Genomic DNA, 21752 nt, shown 5'->3' on the forward strand with positions numbered 1-21752 from the left:
CCTCTCTCTCTCTCTCTCTCTCTCTCTCTCTCTCTCTCTCTCTCTCTCATTTTTCTTGAGATAGGGTTTTCCTATGCAGCTCTGGCTGGCCTTGAACTTACTTTGTAATCAAGCTGGCCTCAAACTCACTGTGATCCCCTCCTGCCTCAGCCTCCCAAGTGCTGGGATTATAAGCATGTGCCTCCACGCTTAGCTGCTTTTTATTTTTTACTTTGAGACAAGGTCTTCCTGAGTTGACCAGGTTGGGCTCAGGCTTACGATTCTCTGCACAGCCTCCTGAGTGCCAGGCTTGTTACCGCCATGCCCCACCATACCCTCTCCCGATCTTTTTCCACACTGCTTTCTCCTATGTTTCCCTCCTTATATTTGAGTCCTCATATGTTCATCTTTTTTTTTAATGCTCATTTTTAAAAAATTTTTCTTCATTTTTGGTCCCCTTCACTCTTTGGTCTATTTTGCTATTTCAATCTTATAAATAGTTCCACATCTACCTGGTTTTATTCAATCGGCAAGTAGATGAATGCTCACAATGTCCCTGGACACCTACCCACATGGGTCTACAGGCTAGCAAGGAAGACCCACATTATTACTTGAGCAGTTTTTAAAAACTAAAGCTGTGAGTTGTGGAGTATGCCTGTGGTCCCAGTTATTGAGGAGGCTGAGGCAAGAGGGTTTTTGAATCCCAAAGTCTAGTCTGGAGACTCCAAAGGCCCCCCTGAAGAGGTGTTGTTTGAGCTGAACTCTGCAGAGAGAATGAGTGGCTGCCAGGTGCAGAGGGCATCTGGTCCGAGTGGTCCAAGGAGAGCTGAGCAGTGCAGATGACCTGGCACGGAGGAGCCTGATCTGTCGGAGGGGCTGGAAGGATGCCCTATTTCTTTTGTACAGTTAAGGCAGTTCGCCTCTCTGCTGTCCTCCGTAACAAGAGTCAGGGGACAGCTTTTCCTTAGCTGTATGATTTTAATTGCCATCTGCTTGCCTCGGGGAATCCTCATAAGACTTCTTCATAAGAACACATTTAAAGAACCCACAACTCTTTGTTTGCTCAGAATAAAACAAACTGCTCCCTTCTCTCTGAGAAGATGGAGAGAGAGGAGTCGCTTTCCTGAGAGGAGGCGAGGCAGGCGTCCTCTGGAGCAGCAGAGGATCCCAAGCACCATGGCTGGGCATGTGGTGGGTACAGTGAGTGGCTCAGAGAGGTTGTGGTCAGAGTTCAAGGTCGTGCCTCCCTCTCGTCTGTTGCTAGCGTGGCACCATGAAGTAAGTATGGCCTGCTGTGGAGCCAAATGTGAAAGAAGCCTTGGATTTTCAGGGACTTCTATCAAGGACATGGGGTCAATTTATAGTATTAAATTTTTACTTGGATAAATTCATTTTTTTCTCCCTTCAATGATTTTATTTTATTTATTTTTATTTTTTTGGTAGAACTGGGGATTGAACTCAGGTCCTTGCACTTGCCAGGGAAGCACTTATTCCACTGAGCCATCTCCCTGGCCCCAGAGTAACACTTCAGATTGCCAATAGAATTAATGTGTCCTATTCACGCTACTATATTCAATTTTATTTCATGCTATCATCCACTCTTTTTTTTTTTTTTTATATTTTAGTACAGGGTCTACAGGGTCTTACTATGTAGATTGTACTTGTAGCGATCTACCTGTGTTCAGCCTCCCAAGAGCTGGGATTATAGGTGTGAGCCACCATGCCCAATCTCAATCACAGTCTCAACATACCCCAGAGGCAGGGCCCGCATGGCACACTGGGGATCGAACCCTGGCCACTGCCTCTGCCTATGCAGGCACTTTAATCCACTGAGCTATTTGGCTGGCCCTTTGGGGGGGTGCTTTTTGAGATAGAGTCTCACTATGCAGTTCAGGCTGGCCTCCAACTTGCAGCAATCCTCCTACCTCAGCTTCCTGAGTGCTGGGATTGCAAGCATGCACCACTACACCTGGCTTCCATCCACTCTTTAAAACTCTTTATTTTGCTTTTTAAATTTGGGACATTAAAATGATTCCCAAAGCCAAAATCATAGAAGATGCATTCAGAGAAGTTGGTTCCCTTCCTTTTCTCTTCTCTCTACCTTTTGCAGGTATCCACTTTGTTTTTGTCTTCTGTATTTTTTTTTTTTTTTTTGTAAAAAACAGGAACTTATATGTGTATTTTCCCTTTCTTACACAAATGCTGTGAGTGTTCTTTTATTATATTCAGCCTTTTCCCCACTTACATTGCATTCTGGGAGTTGTTTCACATTAGTTCATAGAGGTTTTCTTTGTTCTTTTCACACATTTATATATTACTGTATTACGTATGTGTACATAGTTTAGCCAGCCAGTATCCTATATTTGCACATTTAAAGTTTCTACTTCTTTAAAAATACAGATGATGCTACAATGCATATGTATTTTGATATTGTTGGGGTTTATCTTTTTAGTTTTTTTTCTTTTTGTAGTGCAGGGGATCGAGCACAGGGCTGTGTGCATGCTACGCGTGTTCTACACTGAGCTCCATTCCCAGCGCAGCGCTTTACAATGAGGATAAATACCCAGCACAGGCCTGCAAGGCCAAGGCAGAAGGATGGCAGGTTTAGGCCATCCCGGGTAACTTGATGACCTGTTGGGACCTGGCCTCACAAAGGAATGGGATGCCGCTCAGTGTGCTGCCCTGGGTCTGATCCCCAGTATGGGGGTAGGGGTGTGGTTTTAGGTTTACTTTGCCCCTCATCTGTTGATCTATTTTGTCTTGTTTCAGAAATCTGAATACTGTGACATTCTGGGTCATAGGTTCTAGAGGCAGCAGCGATGGTGGAGGCTGTGTGGCAGAAAAGCAGAAATGGGGGGAGGGAAGGCTTTATTAACTCTAAACACACGGAGAGGATCGAGGGCAGTGGAAATGGGCGGATCCTCTGACCTGAGACTGGGAGCCTGAGACTTTACGGACTTTTGTTAGGGGCGGAGCTTGAGGGGCAGGTTTAATGATGTATAAGGAGCTGATTACAGGCTCCCTTGTGTGGGTGGATCAAAGGAAGGTGTATCCAGGGCTGGAGTGGGAAAGGAGGAGGAAGTGGTCATTGGGAAGGTAAGCTGTTGCTTTAAGGGCTTCAGCCATAATAGGTGACCACCATAATAATTCATCAGTTCATAGTAGGGCTGTAACCTATCACTGGGTCTTGTTTAAATTCTATGGATTAAAAAAAAAAAAAAATTAAAAATATGGAACTCTTCACAAAAAAATGAATAAATAAAAAATAAATAAAAGTAAAGAGGTAAAAAAAAAAAATTCTATGGATAATTTCCAAAGGATCACAGGCCCCCAGCTGCGTTTTGGCCTGTAGTTCTGGTGTCTGTTGTTTTCCAAGCTCTGCTATTTGGCTCTTTCTCTCACTTGTGCCACCCAGTGGCCAAACTGGACAGCTGCCTGTCCCGGCCCGGAGGTCAGCTCTGGCGCCTCAGGTGCTACTCGGGGTTAGGACAGGCATTTAGTGCTTCCTGCAGGGGAGGTTCATTTTTTATTTTTGTTTTTGTTGCCGAGGACCGAACCCAGGGCTTCCAGCTAGCTTGGCAAGCATTCTGCTTCTGAGCCAAATCCCCAGCCCCCACTTTTCCTAGGTGCCTTTCTTTTAGGGATCTCCTGGTAATTCTGATCCCTGGTGTGCTGACAAAAAGGTGGGCTTTTATCTCCCTCCTGTCCTGAACACTCCGCCTTATTGCTTTCACCTCTTCTGAGCAGCAGGAGGGTTGAGAGAAGAGGGAGGCAGTGGAGTCACAGGAAAGGCGGTGGGAAGAAAGCAGCACAGACTCCTTAGGGCTCTTGCCTTGAATTTTGGTTGCCTCCACTCCCCTGCCTGCACTCAGCTACAGGAAGATCCCTGGAGTCTGGGGCAGGAGACACTAGGGAAGAGGGAGAAGTGAGCCCGTGTGTGTATGTCGCCGCTGTGCGCTGCATGTGCTTGCTGTGCTGCCCTGGCCGGCCACCAACTCTGCATCCTCCCTTCCGCCTCCTGCTGGCTGGCTTGCAGCACTGAGCACAGTGCTCCAGGCTGCTGACCTGTCCTGGCTGCTGCCGAACTGTCCCTGCTGCAGTGGGAGCTCAGCCTGGGAGAATGAAAACGTCCAATGAGAAACCACGTAGTTCTGTAGAAATCCTTGTCGCAGGCCTTTTGTGACAGTGTAAATCTGGGTGTAAATCGGGCTTTTCTGTGAGGTTTAAATGTAGGCTTGAGACCTCAGGTTGTCCCTTAGGCTTTCCAACAGGAAGCTGACCTCCAGCTGGGGGCAGTCATTGTCCTCCTGCCGCCTGCCAACTTATTTCTCAGAGGCTTCCAGTAGCTTAGTTAGAGTCTCACTATGCAATTGAGGCTGACCCTGGTCTCACTGTGCAGCCAAGGATGACCTTAAACTTGGAGTGATCCTTCTGCCTCAGCCTCCCAGGTGTTCTGGTTATAGGCATGTAACCACCACGCTTGGCAAAAGTACAGATTTTGAACTTGTCTTTTTTGATATTAATTTTTGAAGTGCCAAAGATTTTGAGGTGCAGTTTTAGATGTGTTGTGGGATGTTTTAACCAAATGTCACACTGAGTAAAAATTGTAGGTATTATTAATGTTCTTTATTAGCTCGAATTTTTAGTTAGATTTTTAAAAATTTTATTTATTTATTTGATACAGGGTCTCACTACACAGTTCAGACTCGTAGTGATCTTCCTGTCTCAGCCTCCCCAGGGCTGGGATTACTGGTGTGTGCCACCATGCCTGGTTTCACCTGCATGGTGCGCCCAGAGTTCTGTGGTACAAGGGATTGAACCTGTGTCCTTTTGCTTGCCGGCAGGCACTTAGACCACTGAGCTATCTCTTCAGCCCCAAGATAGATGTTTCTCAAATGTGATTCTTACTTATTTATTTAGTTATTTATTTAGAGACAGGGTCTTGCTATGTAGCCCAGGCTGGCCTTGAATGCATGGTGATCCTCCTGCTTCAGCCTCCTGAGTGCTGTGATTATAGTTGTAAACCACTACACCCAGCCACTTGTGCATTTTTCTATTAGGCTGAGGCAGGAAGATCACAAGAGTTCTGAGGCCAGCCTGGACTACATAATGACCTTGTCTCAAAAAACAAAACAAAATAAAATTTTGATTCTTTAAGCAGCTCAGCTTTCTTTAAAAATAAATTTAAAGATGCAGCCCCATGTTGCATATGGAGCCTAAAGGGGCCATCTTGTCCTTTCCATGGGCTTATTGTCACCTGTGTAGTATGAGAGAGAGGAGCTGGCGCAGGACGGCGTCCGTGTGGGCCTATTCACATGTGCTGCCCTTTACATCACGTTCCTCGTGTGGGGAGGCCGGTAAATCATCAGCTGTATAACGTGATTCTGTCTGCCCCTCTCCAGCCCTTCATTTTATTTTAGGGTTGTTTGTTGTCTGTGTATTTGTTTTCGCAGATCTTTTCACAGATGCTGCTGAGACTGAAAAAATGGCCACAAGTCTGGAAGATTCTGAAGGGGTTTATTTTGTTCCATCTTTTAGTGGATTGCAGGTATTCTTTTAATTACCTAATTATTAATTAATGAAAATTTTTTGGTGCCAGAAATCCAACTCAGGACCTCCTGCTTGCCAGCCAGACGCTTGTGCCGCTGGGTATCCCCTGCTAGGCGTTCTTTTAAAAAGCTAGTGGCAGTTGTGAACATCTTCCACCTTCTGCCACACTCAGAATTGTGCATCTCCCATGCTGTTACTTGGGGATTTGGGGGAACACAGAGCAGAGTGAAGATGAGAGGTGTGTCCTGGAGCTGACAAGTGGGAAGACCTGGCTTGAATTTTGTAAGTGTAGAATGTGCCCGACCGGTGACCCTGTTGCCTGGCTTGGCTTGTGCTTGCAGAACTCAGCTGGCTGCTGCTTAGAAGTCTGTTCTGTGGCAGCTCATGGTTGGTGGGTTTGTGTAGCACTGCTGCACCACACCTGGGATTACTACAGTGCGAAGAAAAAGTGGGGAAAGAGTCAGTAAATGGGCACCCTTTAGTTAAAGTGTACCAGCAAGAATCAGAAAAATAATAACACACACTCGCCCACCACTACTCACATACATAATTTTATATGTATAGATCTACATCTCTATCTATAAATATGTAATTATATGTTAAATATAAATAAAACACACATATTTTTCCAGGTTTCACTTTTTTTTTTTGCGGAACCGGGGATTGAACTCAGGCCCTTGAGCTTGCCAGGCAAGCGCTTATTTTACTGAGCCATCTCCCCGGCCCTTCACTTTTTTTAAAAATCAACTTACAAAACAAAAATCAACATCAGGCTTGGTAGTGCATGCCCATAATCCCAGCCTTTGGGCCCTTGGGAGGCTGAGGCAGGAGAACTGCAGTGAGTTTAAGGCTAGCCTGGGCAACAGAGAGAGTTAAGTCCCGCCTGGCATATATAACAATACCCTGTCTCAGAGAGAGAGAAGGAGAGACAGGCAGACAGACAGAGATAGACAGAGAGAGAAAGAGACACAGACAGAGACAGAACCCAACAATAAAAATCAACATTTCTTCTTGTTAATTGTTATGGTACACTGTTGGTCACTTTGCCTAACCAGAAGGCAAACTCCTAAGGACTTGATTCTGCAGCATTTAGCTTTGAATTTAATTGAAAGCTGTGATGCTGCCTGCAATTTTAGAACATTACTGTGGAGACTTTAAAAAAGCCTTTCGAGGCATCACAAACCAAATTTTTTTGAGGGGAAATGTATACCAGTCCTTTCATAACTTCTCTAAATATTTTTTCCCTTTGAAAAATAGTTTTCTCTTTTTTAGACTCCATCATATGCTCAGTTGGTTAGATCATGTCCAGAATTTCAAAGTTTGATAATATAATGTAGAAGCCAGTGGAAAAAAAAGTTAATCAGGATGTTTTAAATATTTAAATATGCTATATTTCCAAAAGGAGACTGAAGACATTATTTCACTGTCAGTATTTCTTCCTTCTGTCTGCCTCCCCTCGAAGAGCTCCGTGTAGGGAGCGCAGGCTCCGTGAGTGGTGTGAGGCTCCCGCAGGCAGCACCCATGCAGGGCAGGAAGCGAGAGGTATCCAGTGGAATTTTCCGGGCAGGGCCAGTGAGTCATTGTCGCCTGCAGAGGCAGGCCTCCTTAAGTGGTTTTTTTTTTTTTTTCTTTATGGTACCAGGGATTGAGTTCAGGCCCTTGCCCGTGCCAGGTAAGCACTTATTTTACTGAGCTATCTCCCTGGCCCAAGGCCTTGTTCATTCTGTTCCTCAGTATTTCCCCCTCTGAAAAATGTGCAGGGGACTTTAGAGTGCCTTTGTCTGGCAACTCTTCCACGCCTCTATCACCTCACAGGCCTATAAAAATGACAAAGTATTTTATCTATCTATCTATCTATCTATCTATCTATCTATCTATCTATCTATCTATCTGTCTATCTGTCTATCTATCTATCTAGTGGCGGGCTCAGCCCGCCCTGAGGATGGGGCAGGCACAGCCTGTGATGCTGGGGATCAAACCACAGTCCCTGAACTTGCCTCAGCAGGCGCTTTAGAGCAATGAGCAATCTCGCCGGCCCCAAGTATATGATTTTAAAAAAGAACTATTGCTAAAGCCCAAAAGATTTAGACAGGTGTTACAGATAGGATTTTTAATTTTAGTGTGACAAATGTCCCTATCCTGCCGTGATTTCTAGCCTGAAATGAAGCGCTTTTTTTTCCTTTTGGCAGTCCCAGGCTCAAACTCAAGGCCTCACATGCGTCAGGCATGCACTCTAGTGCTGTTACATCGTCATTTCTCTCCCTTTCGGGGGGACATAATTACAGAATCATGAACAGATTGTTTTTGTCTTTTTTGTTTTTTGAGGAATGGTCTTGCTGTGTACTTCAGGCTGGCTTCAGACTCACGGCAGTCTTTCTGCATCAGCCTCCTGATAGCCAGGCTTATAAATATGCACCATTGGGGCTGGTGAGATGGCTCAGTGGTCTAAAGCACCTACTTGGAACAAGTTTGGCAAAGCACAGGGACTGCGGTTCAATCCCCCAGCACCACATGCCAGCCAGCCCCACCCCCGGTGGGCTAAGCTGGCCACACACACACACACACACACACACACATAAATAAATAAATGTAAAAATAAGTAAATAAATAAATAAATAAATAAATATGCACCATCCTGCCTGGCTTCCCCCCCCCCCCCCCCCTTTTTTTTTTTTTTTTTTTTTTTTTTTTGCAGAACTGGGGATTGAACTTAGGCCCTCGCACTTACCAGGGAAGTGCTTATTCCACTGAGCCATCTCCCGGCCCCAAGGCTACCCCCTTTCATTGAGGTAGGGTTTGCACTATTGACCATGACTGGTCCTCTGAGGAACTGGGATTCAAGGCATGTGTCACCACACTTGGTTTAAAATGAAGCTCTTAATTGGGAACTTGAAATTAATTCAGAGAATAGTGTATTGATACAAAGCTGATTGGGAAACAAGTGGCAGGTCATGCCAACAGCTAGAGAGCAGTGGGGGTGGGAGTATGGGGTCATGCTCTCTGATGCTGCGCTTCCTGCCACAGTATTGTTTCACCTGGGATAACAGGAGGAGGTAGGGTGCTGACCACTCATAAACTATTAGGGTTTATTTTGGCTGTGCTGAGGATTAAACCAAGGGCATCGCCTGTGCCTGGCGAGTGCTCTACCCCAGAGCTGTATCCCAGGTCTGAGCAGTTCTTGGCCACATCAAGGCAGTCGCCAACCTCTTCGGGTGCAGCAGAAGGGGGCCATACCCAGGTGGCACCATAGGAGCGGCCACTGTGGCTGTGCTGAGCGTGAGGGGTGTGGAGTGTGCCCTGAGGGTCCTATCACAAGCACAGAACAGACTGCAGGCACTAAGTTGCCTTAGGGAGAAGCTGTTGGTTCCCATGCTCCTGAGAGCTGGGATGGAGGACTGACTTAGAGATTCTCAGTGATGTGCTTTGGGCTCTGCTTCCCTCCCTGGGTCTGCTTTACTAGTTATTTTTTGGTTTTTGTTTGTTGTTGATACTGGGGATCAAACTCGGGACCTTGTGCTTGCCAGGCAGGTGCTTATGCCACTGAGTTATCTCCCTGGCCTGCTTTCCTGGCTTGGCTTTGCATCTCTTCTTCCTGATAACTTCTTGTTAATTTTTTCTTTTTGAGACATTAGGCAGTTCAGGCTGGCCATGAACTCATGTAGTCCATGCTGACCTCGAACTCGTGGTAGTCCTCCCCCCCCTCAGCCTCCTGAGTTCTGGGATTACAGGTGTGCACCACCACGCCCGATTTGCCTGTTACTGTTTTCCCAGCCTGTGCTCCTTCACTGCTTAGAAATACTGTGCACAACTTCCTCTACTTCTCATGTTCTTTTGGCTCAGCTCCCTGACTGGTGCAGGCTCTTTGCTTGTGTTTCCTAGTCCATTTTTCTAGGGAAGAGGTTCTGATTGTCCTCTCCCATGTGGGTCAGATATGTGGCAGCCATGGACCTGGTGCTGACTTCTGGCTGCTCCTGACCACAGGGTCCCTGGAGCCAGGCGTTGCCTCTGCAGGGGAATGAGATGAGGCCAGCAAGTCTGTGGTGGCCACGTCTAGTTCTGGGATAGGACTGGGGTATCTGAAGGTGGTGGAGAGGGAGCTGTTGCGCGGTGCTGATGGGGACCAGAAGGAAGTGTTGGGGTATGGAGTGCTCGTGGATGTCTGGGCAGGGCCTTGCCGATCTCTGCTGTGGAGTCTGAGAGCATCACAGCCTAAGCTGAGGGAACTCCTTAGAAGAGCGGGGGAGTCAAATTTAGTTGCAGTTGAAGAGTTCAGAAGGCACAGAAGTTCTCAAGAGCACTCTAGCTCAGGCATGGTGGTGCGCACCTGCAGTCCTAGCCCTTGGGAGATCAAGGTAGGAGGATCTCTGAGTTCAAGGCCAGCCTGAACTACATAGCAAGACCCTGTCTCAAAGAGGGAGGGAGGGAGGGAGGGAGGGAGGGAGAATGAGAATGAGAGAATTCTGGAGGCTGAGGGGGAAGGATCACAAGTTCTAGCCTAGGCACTTTAGCAACTTAGTGAGACCTTGTCTCAAAAGAGGGATGGATAGATAGCTCAGTATGAAAGCCTGGGTTCAATCTCCAGTACTAAAACAAAAGCAGGTCTAAAACAAAAACAAGAGAGAGGAGGATTTTTAAAATTTATTTATTTAAAGACATAGCACTACTTGCTATGCAGTGCAGACTGGCCTTGAACTTGCTCTGTAGCCCAGGCTGGCCACAAACTCTGATCCTCCTGCCTCAGCCTCTGAAGTGCTGCGATTACAGGCCTGTAGCACCACATCCCGTGAGGGTAGCATTCTTGTGGTTGCTTTTTTTGCTTTTTCTGCATTTGTGAAGATTAGCTTTTAATACTTATTTACTTTGTATTTCGACCATTTTTGATGTGAGCTTAAATAGATGGTCTACCTAGGCTGGGGAGATGGCTCAGTAGAATAAGCGCTTCCCTGGCAAGCACAAGGGCCTGAGTTTAATCCCTGGTTCTGCCATAAATAAAATAAATAAATAAATAAATAAATAAATGGTCTACCTAAGTCCAATAACTGACTCAACCTTGTTTGTATGATGTTAAAAATTTATCCTGCCCTGTGCCAAGCCCAGTGGTGCAGACCTGTGATCCCAGTGGCTCAGTAGGCTGAGGCAGGAGGATCACAAATTCAAGGGTAACCCAAGCATAATAAGATCCTGTATCAAAATGAAGAATGAAAAGGGCTGGGGCTGTAGCTCAGTGGTAGAGCATCTACCCTTTGTTTTAGTCCCTAGGACCAGGAAAAAGAAACATCCTAATGGTTAACACAATGTTTGGACTGTGTTTGCATGGCTGGGTTTCCTCAAGTCTGTAGATGTAATTAGGAACCCTAACCCTACAGTGTGTTCTCATTGTCTCTCACTGTAGGCGCCATTACATGACCCCTGTGCGTGTGCCTCTTTTATGGGTCTGAAGCCTTCCACTAGTAAATACCATCTCGTACGAGCAATATTGGAGTCAATCGCTTTCAGGTGGGAAACCCTGCCTTAAACTCCTCTCTCTTCAGACTTTGCCACTTTCTTAATAGTTTGCTACAAAAGAGAAAATGTGTCAACTGTAATTACATTATTTAACTTTGCTTAATCCATATTATATAGGATATAATCTGTTCTTTTGGCTAATTTCTTTGATATTTATTTTTTTCATATTTAAAAAATATTAATGTCACTTAAATTTAATAGCTGATAACTGAAATTTTTTTTGTAAGTATCCAAGGCTAGAGATATAGCTTGGTGGTAGAATATGTGCTTAGTATATGTGAGGTCTGGGTCCAAGCCTCAGCACCATATACAGTCTCAAAATAAAAATAAAAATAGGGCTAGCCAAATAGCTGAGCAGATTAAAGTGCCTGCAAGCAGGCACAGGGGCCAGGGGTTCCATCCCCAGGCCTGTGTGCAGGCCCCGCCCCCAGGGCGTGTGGAGAGGCAATTGAGACTGGGCGTGGTGGGGCACGCCTGTAATCCCAGCCCCGCGGAGGCTGTAAACAGGAGGATCACTATGAGTCCAATCTAGTAGTGAGACCCTGAACCCCCTGTAGACCCTTCCCTAAAATACAAAAAAATAAAAAATAAATCCAAAGGGATTGGGGTATATAGCTCAGTACAGAAAGCCTTGGGTTCAGTCTCTAATACGGGGGGCAGGGGGGAGGTCCAATTTCTGAACATAAAAGATATAAAATTTGAATTTTGAAAAGTTTCTGCCTCCTTTTACATGAATTCCTGTTTTGTTGTTTTTTTCCTATTGTTTTAGCTGTACCCAAAGACTGAAAATGAGAATCACTCTTGATATTTCCTGTGATCTCTTTGTTATGAGAAAAGTAGATTATGAAATTCAATTATCAAAAGCAGATATGAATAAGGAATGTTTATATTGTTTAAAATAAAAATTTCTGTGACTATCAAATGATATTTGATGAATTCTGTTTAATGGTTGTGATAGGTCATCCTCATAACTAAGTATGTAACTTTTAATAGAATAGTAATAGATTAAACTTGGTTGTTAAAAAAAAAAATTGTGCTATCTTACATGAAAGCAAAAACCACAAAGACCTGAGTTTCTTATTTAGGTGGGCACCGCGAGGCCAGCAGTACAGACCTGTGGCAGGCAGTGTAGCCGGCTGTTGGTATCATTAAAAATGCTAAAAAGCTCATTGTGACTGTGCTAGCTAACCTTCAGTTAGCATATTTCTTTAATATTTTCTTTTGCTTATTTTATAAATAACAAATAAAATCGTAGCTTTTATTTTTAACAACAGAATAGCAAATTATTAGAATATGAATATCCTCTAAAGTAGTCACCTTGGCACAGTGCCTGCCAGGCAGACATAGTCCTGAGTTTGATTCCCAGCTGCGCCACCCCCAAACAATAAGTAAAATAGTTATCTTGTGGAATGTGGTGCCACATGCCTCTAATCCCAGCACTTGGCAGGCTGAGGCAGGAGGATAGCTGAAAGTTTGAGGCCAGCCTAGGCTATGTAGTGAGTTCAGAGGCAGACTGAACTATACAAGGAGACACGGTGTAAAAAAAAAAAAAACCAAAGGGCTGGTGATAGCTCAGCGGACTAAGCACCTGCTTAGGCAGGCACAGGGACTGGGGTTTGATCCCCGGTACTACATGCTGTGCTGGCCTTGCCCCCAGGTGTTCTGAGCCTGAGATTCAGTCCAGGCATGGTGGGGCGTGCCTGTAATCCCAGCTGGGGAGGCTGAAAGCAGGTGCATCATTACGAGTCCAGTCTGCGTAGTGAGACCATGTACCTAAACACATAAATTAGAAAATAAATAAGTAAAAAAACAGTAGTGACCTTGGTTTTTTGTTTTCTGTTTTAACCAGGAATAAACAATTATATGAGATCATGCAGAAAGAGATCCATATTCCTGTCACAAAAATCCGGTATGTAGACTTTGTTTCTGGGAGGTAAGTGGTAGCTGCTATTAATGTTTACATTATTACGATTTTTCTAGGAGTGCGAAAAGAATTTAATGCCTGCCCCTTGGAAAAAAATTTTTGGTCATAGCCAGGTATGGTGGTGTGTGTCTATAATCCCAGCAGGTAGGATGCTGAGGCAGGAAAGTCTTGAGTTCAAGGTTAGCTTAGACAACACATTGAAACTCTGGCTCAAAAAAACAAAATAAGGTGGGGGGTTCACAGGGATTTGGAGAAGAAAGAAAAGCTAATTTTGGATTGTTGAATATAACACAGTACAAAATTTGGGGGGATCTTGGTACTTGTAACATATTATATGCCTGAAATCTGAGTTATAACTTTTTTGCATGGTCACATCAAATTTCTTGACTGTCTTCACTGTTATGTCCAAGTGAATTTTATATTGCTGTAGTTTATTGTACCTAGTTTGTTTGGAACTAGCTCCGACCATATGTGATAAATGAAAATATTGGTAGCAGGAATAGAGAAATGTGTAGATGTTGCTCCATAAGGTCCTCTCTTGGATCAGTACTAAACGATTTAATTTTTAAATTAGGTTAAATTTACAGACTGTAGGATGTAGCTCAGTAGAACAGCACCTGCTTAGGATGCACAAGACCCTGGGCTGGATTCCTTCATTACCTAGGAACAAAAACATACCAAAAAGAGAAAAATAAAGAATGAGCAAGAGAAAAAAAACCTCAAAAAATCCAGGATTTAAGAAAAAAATACATAACCCCGAGAAAAAGAGTAAATGATACTAACTTATCTCATGTCTGACTCCACAGGGCCGATGGAGGAGTGTGTAGGAACGGCTTTATCATGCAGATGACTTCCGATTTGATCAATGAGACTATAGACAGACCTGCCCACTTCGACATGTCCTGCCTGGGTGCAGCTTCTCTGGCTGGCCTTGCCGTTGGTACGTGGGAATTCTTTTTAGATACAAGATCTTGCTGTGTAGTCCAGGCTGGTCTTGAATTCACTGTGGATCCCAGACTGGCCTTGAACCCATGGTGGTTCTCCTATCTCAGCCTCCCAAGTGCTGCAGTTCTAGGCATGCACCACCATACCTGACTGATATGTCTGAATTTTGTTAAAAATGAAGTGCTTTCTTGCAAACTATTTCTGCAACTTAATGCAGTAAGTTCACATCTTGGTGAATGCAAAGCCAGAAAACAGAACCAAGATATAAGAGTAGAGAGAGATCTACTTCCTGGAGCCAGTGAGGAAAATGCTAGGCCTGTTTGTAAAGCAGTGCCCTTCCTGGGGAAAAGTGCTGTGGGGGTTTTATTAAGAGGGCCTGCATATGTACAGGAAAGTGCATGGCACATTTCTGAACATGTTCAGTTTACAGTCCCAGATGACATGCTCAGGCAAGGAAGTTGGCACATGGCATGGTGGCACGTCCCTGTCATGCCAGAATGTGGGAGCCTGTGGCAAGAGCATCCAAAATTTGAGAGCAGCCTTATCCACATAGCAGTTCCAAGCCAGTGTGGACTACATGGAAACCCTATCTGTCTCAAAAATGGAAAGAGGAAAGAGAAGAAGCCAACACGTACCTAGATATGCTCAGTTCAGGGTCATAGGGTGCACATGCAAGAAACAACGATGGTGGACACCTCTCTGGACTGGCCTAGCTTGTAACCACGGATCACTGTGTTCAGAGAGACTGGGAACGGGAACTCACCTGTGCATGCTCTCCAGGCTTTCTCTAAGCTGCCTAAAAGTATGAGTCAGGATGACTTGGTGACCTTGGTGGTCCCCTGTGGACTACTTCAAAGAGTTTAGCTGAAACAAAAAGAAGGGCTAGCTTGGTTATTCACTGAGGCAATGTTCTTGCCAGGTGATAAGAGGTTGACGCTGTACATAAAAGTGTCCATCTTATTTAGTAGCATTTTCCCCCTGTGATACTAGAGACTGAAATTATTATTTTAAAATTTGTGATAGGGTCTCAGTCACTAAATTGCCCAAATAGGATTTAATTTACTGTCCTTCTTCCTCAGTTTCCCAAGGTGTTGGGATTGCAGGCATGTGCCATTGCACCTGGGTTGCATTTCTCACCACTGGGCATGTCTACAAAGCCTCACAGGCTGTCTGTATTGCTCCTGAGGCCTCCGGAGGGAGTAGTCTGGTTCTGTTCTGCTCTTCCAGCGCCCCACTCCTTAGGTCAGAGCTTGAAGGGCAGTCTGTGACCCTCAGCTGCTTTGGTGTCTCACGAGGGAGGGCAGTGAGTGTTAAAAGAAGTCACAGTAACACTTCTTCAAGAGCAGTAAGGGAAACTTAATTCAGAAGACCACTGAGAATAGGCATAGGCACTACTGTAAAAGTGAGAACTTCTAGCCAAAGGCCAGGGTAAAGGTCAGTAGGTAGAAAATGACTAGGAGAAACATTAGGGTAGGAGGAGATGTTGGCTGGAACCAACCTAACAGGATTTTTTCTGAAGGCAGGCAGACCAGATATCACCTGGGGGTGGGTGGTAGCAGAGGTATCCAGGAAGATCAGATACTGAGGATTGGAGATTCTGGCTAAACTGACTTGACAAGGTTCTTGCTGAAAAGAAAGAATGCAGAAATGAACAGAGGTCCAAAAATTGAAGCATTGAAAAAGAGCTCAGGGGGCTGGGAAGATGGCTCAGTAGAATAAGCACTTCCCTGGCAAGTGCAAGGGCCTGAGTTCAATCCCCAGTTCTGCAACAACAACAAAAAAAAAGAACTCAGAAGAGATTATGTAGCCATTGAAAAGACAAAAATCACAGCCAGGTGTGGTGGTGCATGCTTGTAATTCCAGCCCACAGGGTGCTGAGGCGGGAGGATTACAAGTTTCAGCCCAGCCAGAAATCTTAGCAACTCAGTGAGACCCTGTCTCAAGAATTAGAAAAAAATTTTAAAGCATGTGGGTGTAGCTCAGCATCAAGACCCTGGGTTCCATCCTCAGTACCTCCACCCCCAAAAGGAGAATCTTTGCTGATAACGTAAGATTGTCTTTTACTTTAGAAACCACCCCCTTCCTTTATTTGTTGAGTGCCTACTGCATGGTTATCACTGCTGAGAATAATGAAGTTAAAAACCATAGGCCCAGGTCTTTTGCAGAATTAGGCAGGTGTCTACGGCCATACCACCCTGAACATGCCCGATCTCATCTGATCTTGGAAGCTAAGCAGAATCGGACCTGGTTAGTACCTGGATGGGAGAATTAGGCAGATGTCTAAAACAGCGATGCTGGACAGAAGATTATCATACCCATAAGATGCAGCCTGCAGGCAGCAGTGGTATGGAGCAAGTGCGAGGCCTCCCAGAAGATACAGCTGCAAGTTCAGTGTTGAATGAGCTGGTGGACAGAAGGCAAGGGGTGGGCAGTTCAAGAGAGAAAGAGCATCTCTCACAAATCTTGCTACATTACCTAGGTGGCTTTGAACTTGTAATCTTCCTGCCTCAGTTTTCTGAGTGCTGGGATCACAGGCCTAAGTCACACCTCACCTGCACACACAATTTGAAATACATAATTAAGCAAACCTAGAATGCAACAAGGAAACCATTCTCAAATACGTCAATAGTTCTTGCAAACTAAATAAATTAAGTTTAACATTGTAGAGGTATAGTGGTCTATGCCTCTAATCCCAGAACTCTGGGAAGCAAAAGCAGGAAGGTCACAGGCTCAAGCCTATCCTGTGTAACCTAGCTTCCTAGTGAGACCCTAACTCCAAATAAAAACAAAATAAAATTGCTGGGGAAGTGGCTCAGGCTGAAGGCTTTTTGTTTGATTTTCACTTTCTTTGCCCCCTCCAATTTTTTATTTATTTCTTTTTAATGTATTTAGTACAGTCTACAGGGTCTTACTACACAGATCAGACTCGCAGTGATCCTCCTGTTTTCAGCCTCCCAAGCTCTGGGATTACCAGCACGTGCCACCATGCCCAATTTCAATGGCTGTCTCAGCGAGCCCCAGGGGTCGGGCTGGCACGGAAGGCTGGGCCCTGGCCTCTGCATCTGCCTAAACAGGTGCTTTAATCTGCTGAGCTATCTGACCAGCCCATCCCCCTCCAAATTTAACAAACACATGTAGGTCATTCTTACACACAACATACAACTGTGTTCTGTGCACCACCAAGCCCTGCCTCAAAACAGGAGGACTCAGGATGGTAAAACACAGCTCCACCAAGAAAGAGTATTAATGAACTTATCCCATGATCCTCTTTTTTTGTTTTGTTTTTTTGCGGAACCAGGGATTTGAACTCAGACCTTTGCGTTTGCCAGGCAAGCACTTATTCTACTGAGCCATCTCCCTGGCCCCCCATGATCCTCTTTGCAAAGAATACTACATGGTAGAACTAGGATTTTCACTTGAATTGAAATTTAAATTGTATGAAATGCTACAGTTTGAGAAATAAACTATTATGTTAATTCCTAGCTTTGAATTTTAGATATCTGCCAGAGTTGCCAATCACTTGAAGATGTATGAGAAAAATACTGATTTACCTTTATTTTTTCCTTTTTTTTTTCCAATACTGACAGTACTGAATTCACTAGGGAGCCCAGGCTGGCCTTGAGGTGATGATCTTTGTGCCTCAGGCTCCGGCATGCTGAGATTACAGGCACAGCCACCACACCTGGCTACCTTCACTTTTGTTTATTTTGGTTTTTTTGAGACAGGATCTCTATGTACTTTAGGCTGGGCTTGAACTCACTATGTAGCCCAAACTAGTCTTGGATGTACTGAGATCCTTCTATCTCTGCCTCCTGAGTGCTGAGATCACAGATGTGCTTCACCATACCCAGCTGTCTTCACTCATTCATGCATTTTAATAAAAAGAAAAGGGCTGGGGAGACAGCTCAGGGGCTTAAGTGCCTGCCTGGCAAGTGCAAGATCCTAAGTTCGATCCCTGGTACAAAAAGAAAAAGATGTAATGTATGGTGGTACACACTTAGCACTCATAGTGAGTTCAGATCCTCCCTGAACTGTGTCAAGAGACTGTTTCTCAAAAATCAAAACTGAGGGGCCAGGGAGATAGCTCAGTAGAATAAGCGCTTGCCTGGTAAGCACAAGGGCCTGAGTTTAATCCCTGGTCCTGCAAAAAAACAAAACAAAACAAAACAAAACAAATTTGTGTGTGTTGTGTGTATAATATCCTTTTTAAAACCAGTAATTGCAAGTGAAAATGAAATGATGTTGGTTATGTCTGCTTTAAAAGTGATTCGATGCCACTCAGAAAAAAGCTGAATATTAGAAATCAGGATTTTAAAATCCTGGTGTATTTATCCCCAGTAATAGTCTAATCTTAACAAAGCTAAAACAACAAAATCTTGTGAGTTGTTTTTTAAAACACCAGTGGCTTTCCTCAGCACAAGGCACATATGCTTGCGGCTCAATTTTATGAGCTCATTATTTGCATTACGGTTTGAGAGTCGTTTTTTCATCTGTAGGGTTTTGGAAGGACAAGGAAGAGCTAAAGAAACTGAGGCGAAGTGAAGTGGTTTTCAAGCCACAGAAGAAATGGGAAGACTATGAAACGAACATGGAGAACTGGGTGAAAGCGGTGAAACGCTCCATGAACTGGTACAACAACGCGTGATGCCAAGAGGACTGGTCCAGCCAAGCACAGTGGGGGGCGACACAGTGACATGCTCAGGGATCCCCACACCGAAGAGTCAGTGAGAAAAAGTGCTGCTCTTTCAAAAACAAAAAACCTCTCACTTTAAAAAAATCCAAATCTTGGTTAAATGATATGGCAGTAATACCTCAAAGCTGGACACCTTGGATTCCAGCAAAGTCCGAAGGACGTTCGCCATTTCCAGCTGTGTTTTACCGTCCTGGCTCCTCCTCTTTGAGTCAGGGCTCGGTGCACAGAACACAGCTGTTTACTGTCTGGGTGCTAATAGCTGTAAGCAAGCACCCCTCACCTTTCATTCCAAAATTATGTGAAAAGTGTTTCTTCCTTTCAGGGACATGGGCTATATGAGACCCAAGGAGCTGAAAAGAAAGAATAACTGAGAAAACATGGAATTTTGAAACTTTAATATTTTATACCTAAAGCCATAAGTTTTCAATGTTATGCCCAAATCTAAACTCAGTATGTCCCTCTCCGATAAGCATATTGGTTAGTGCTTTCCATTATTGGGCATGAAGACATTGCCTTAATTTTATCTTGTTCAACCAAATCTGAGCTTTTTTTTTTTATGTTGAAAAGCTGACTTTAATTAATGGACTAAGAAGGGTATTAGTTTTGAAGAACCAGAACACTTCTTTATTTTCTTTCTCATATTTTCTTTCTCTCAGAGACATCTGGCCGAGGTATAACGTGTTTGTATAATGTGTTTCCTACAAAATGCAAGTAGTTAACATAAATCTTGCATTTCTTCTGTATACTCAATTCCAAGATGGCTGCACAAGTATCCCCCTTTTTTAATTAAGTGCCTAATTGGTAGTTTAATTTGAGGAAGTTCCCCTAATTTATTAGTAACTTAAAAAACTGCCAGGGGGGGCATTTTACTTGTTAGTTTGTGTATTTTTCTGTTTGTTTTGCTTTTGACAGTGCTGGGGCTTCAACCAACAGCCTCATGCACGCCAGGCAAGTGCCATGCACCGCAGTGTACCCTGGTTCGGAGGTGTAGTTAGTGTTTGTGCATCTACTCATCATTCTCAGATGAGCAGCTGTGTAGCAGCTAGTACAAGGGCCGGCAGTGTATCCACGCTAATTATTTTCCTGTGGCTACTGAGCCAGAGACCCTGAGGACCAGGACAGTCTCCCATTTCCAAACTTTATTGGTAGAAACGATGTAGAAGAAAAACCTTTGAAATTATCCTAAAGCAGTTGAGCAAGTGCTCCAGCCTGTCCTCATGTTATTTGCCCCTTCCCTGCATTTGGGGATTTGGATTTGCATGCATGCATGAATGAAGGAATTTATTTTCCTTTTCCCAAGATTGCTAGACATAAAGTGTTTTGGGTTTTTTTGTTTTGTTTTAATTTCAGGCAAGTTCTTATTATGTAGTGCAGACTAGCTTTGAACTCACCTTGTAGTCCAAGCTGGCCTTGAACTCATGGTGATCCTTCTACCTCAGCCTCCAGAGTGCTGGGATTATAGGCATGTGCCACCATGCACAGCTGGTCACATAAAACTTTAGGGTTGTAGGAATACCTATTAGAAAATAAAGTAATAAGAGGAAAGATTGTTAGAATCTTTTCACTCTTGTCATGTTAGATCCATTTTGGAGTCAAACATGATAGAAAGAGCAGTCGCACTGTGTTTCTGCAATTCCATTTCGGTAACTTGCAAGTATCTTTTTTCATAAGGTATCTTTAGTTACTGAAATTTTCTTGGATGGAGGCATTGCAACAAATACATAGTAACTTTGACTCCATTAAGATCTGGAAATGACTGGATGTGGTGGCACATACCTGTAATCCCAGGACAAGTAGGAAGAAGCTGAGGTAGAAGGATTGTAATTTTGAGCTCAGTCTGACCAGTTTGTCAATTTAGTGAGACTGTGTCTCAAAATTTAAAAAGAGAGGTCTGGGGAGATGGCTCAGTAGAATAAGCATTCCCTGGCAAGTGCAAAGGCCTAAGTTCAATCCCCGGTTCCACCAAAAAAAAAAACTTAAAAAAGAAAAAAAATTTTGGAGGCAGGTCTTACTCTGTAGTTCAGGCTGGCCTAGAACTCACTGTGTAGTCCAGGCTGGCCTAGAATTTGCTCCAATCCTCCTGCTTCCCAAATGCTGGGATTACAGGCATAAGTTACCAAAAAAGAAAAATATTTCAAGGCTGGGGCAGCTTAGCATAGTAAAAAGCCCTGGTTTCAACCTGCATTACAAATAAAATAAAATAAAAATATCTTAGATAATGTTGAAAAATAGCTCTAACTTAATGCCTTTCATTGGAATTGAGCATCTCCCTAAAAATCAGTGGCTAAGCCAGGTGTGATGGCACAAATCTATAATCCTGGCTACATGGGAGGGTGAGGCAGGAGGATCACAAATTCAAAGCCAGCATGTGTAGCTCAGTGACATGCTGTTTCAAAATTTTAAAAGAGCTTGGGATGTAGTTGAGTGGCAGAGGCAGTTTTGGTTTGGTCCCCAATATTTGAAACCAAATGGTGGCTTATTTTTCTTTTTAATATATTTGGAATAGGGTCTTACTACACAGCTTGGACTCAGTGATCCTCCTGTTTTCAGCCTCCCCAGCGCTGGCATTATTACATGTGTGTGACACGACGCCCTATCTCAGTGCAGGGCTGGTATGGCATGTGGTGCGAGGGATCAAACCCAGGTCCCTGCGCTTGCCTAAGCAGGCCCTTAGTCCATTGAGCTATCTGGCTGGCCCACGTTTATGAATCTAGAAACTATAATCTTTCACTTTTAGTACTTAACATGTAAAATGTTTAGTGACAAAGTTGAGCAATAAAAATTTTTTTTTGCAAATTTTTTTGTCAGATTTAACCAAAATCAAAAATACCATGACCCTTGTTTTTGAAACTTAAAAAGTTAATCAAAATCAATTGAGAAAAAAATTGCTTTTCCCATCTGTCAAGCTTACATTTCGTGCCAATATTTGCAATTTTTAAAAAAGTGTTAATTCTTCTCTTTTTATTTTCTTATTATGGAGCTTTTAAATATTTTTACAAGATCTCCAGCAGTCCCAATAAAGAGAATGAGTGTTGTGTAGTATATTTTAAGATGGCAGTTTTTATTTTTATTTTTTATTTATTTATTTATTTATTTTTGAGCCAGAATCTCACTATGTAGTCTAGGCTGGCCTTGAACTTCTGAGTGCTGGGATTA

The 21752-nt window shown here is 43.8% G+C and overlaps 1 protein-coding gene across 1 annotated transcript in view; it reads left to right on the top strand.

The window, feature by feature from the left end:
• Positions 1–18672, top strand: part of Gk5 (glycerol kinase 5 (putative)) — a 58228-nt gene extending 39556 nt beyond the window's left edge. The window contains exons 12-16 of the mRNA XM_004629290.2: positions 5433–5527; positions 10922–11025; positions 12884–12943; positions 13765–13898; positions 18400–18672. Coding sequence (XP_004629347.1) covers positions 5433–5527; positions 10922–11025; positions 12884–12943; positions 13765–13898; positions 18400–18548 — 542 coding nt within the window. The 3' untranslated portion in view covers positions 18549–18672. The remainder of the gene's footprint in view (positions 1–5432; positions 5528–10921; positions 11026–12883; positions 12944–13764; positions 13899–18399) is intronic.
• The last annotated feature ends 3080 nt before the right edge of the window (positions 18673–21752 follow it).

This window comes from Octodon degus, unplaced genomic scaffold, assembly GCF_000260255.1.
Source record: "Octodon degus isolate 3935 unplaced genomic scaffold, OctDeg1.0 scaffold00028, whole genome shotgun sequence".
Classification (NCBI taxonomy): domain Eukaryota; kingdom Metazoa; phylum Chordata; class Mammalia; order Rodentia; family Octodontidae; genus Octodon; species Octodon degus.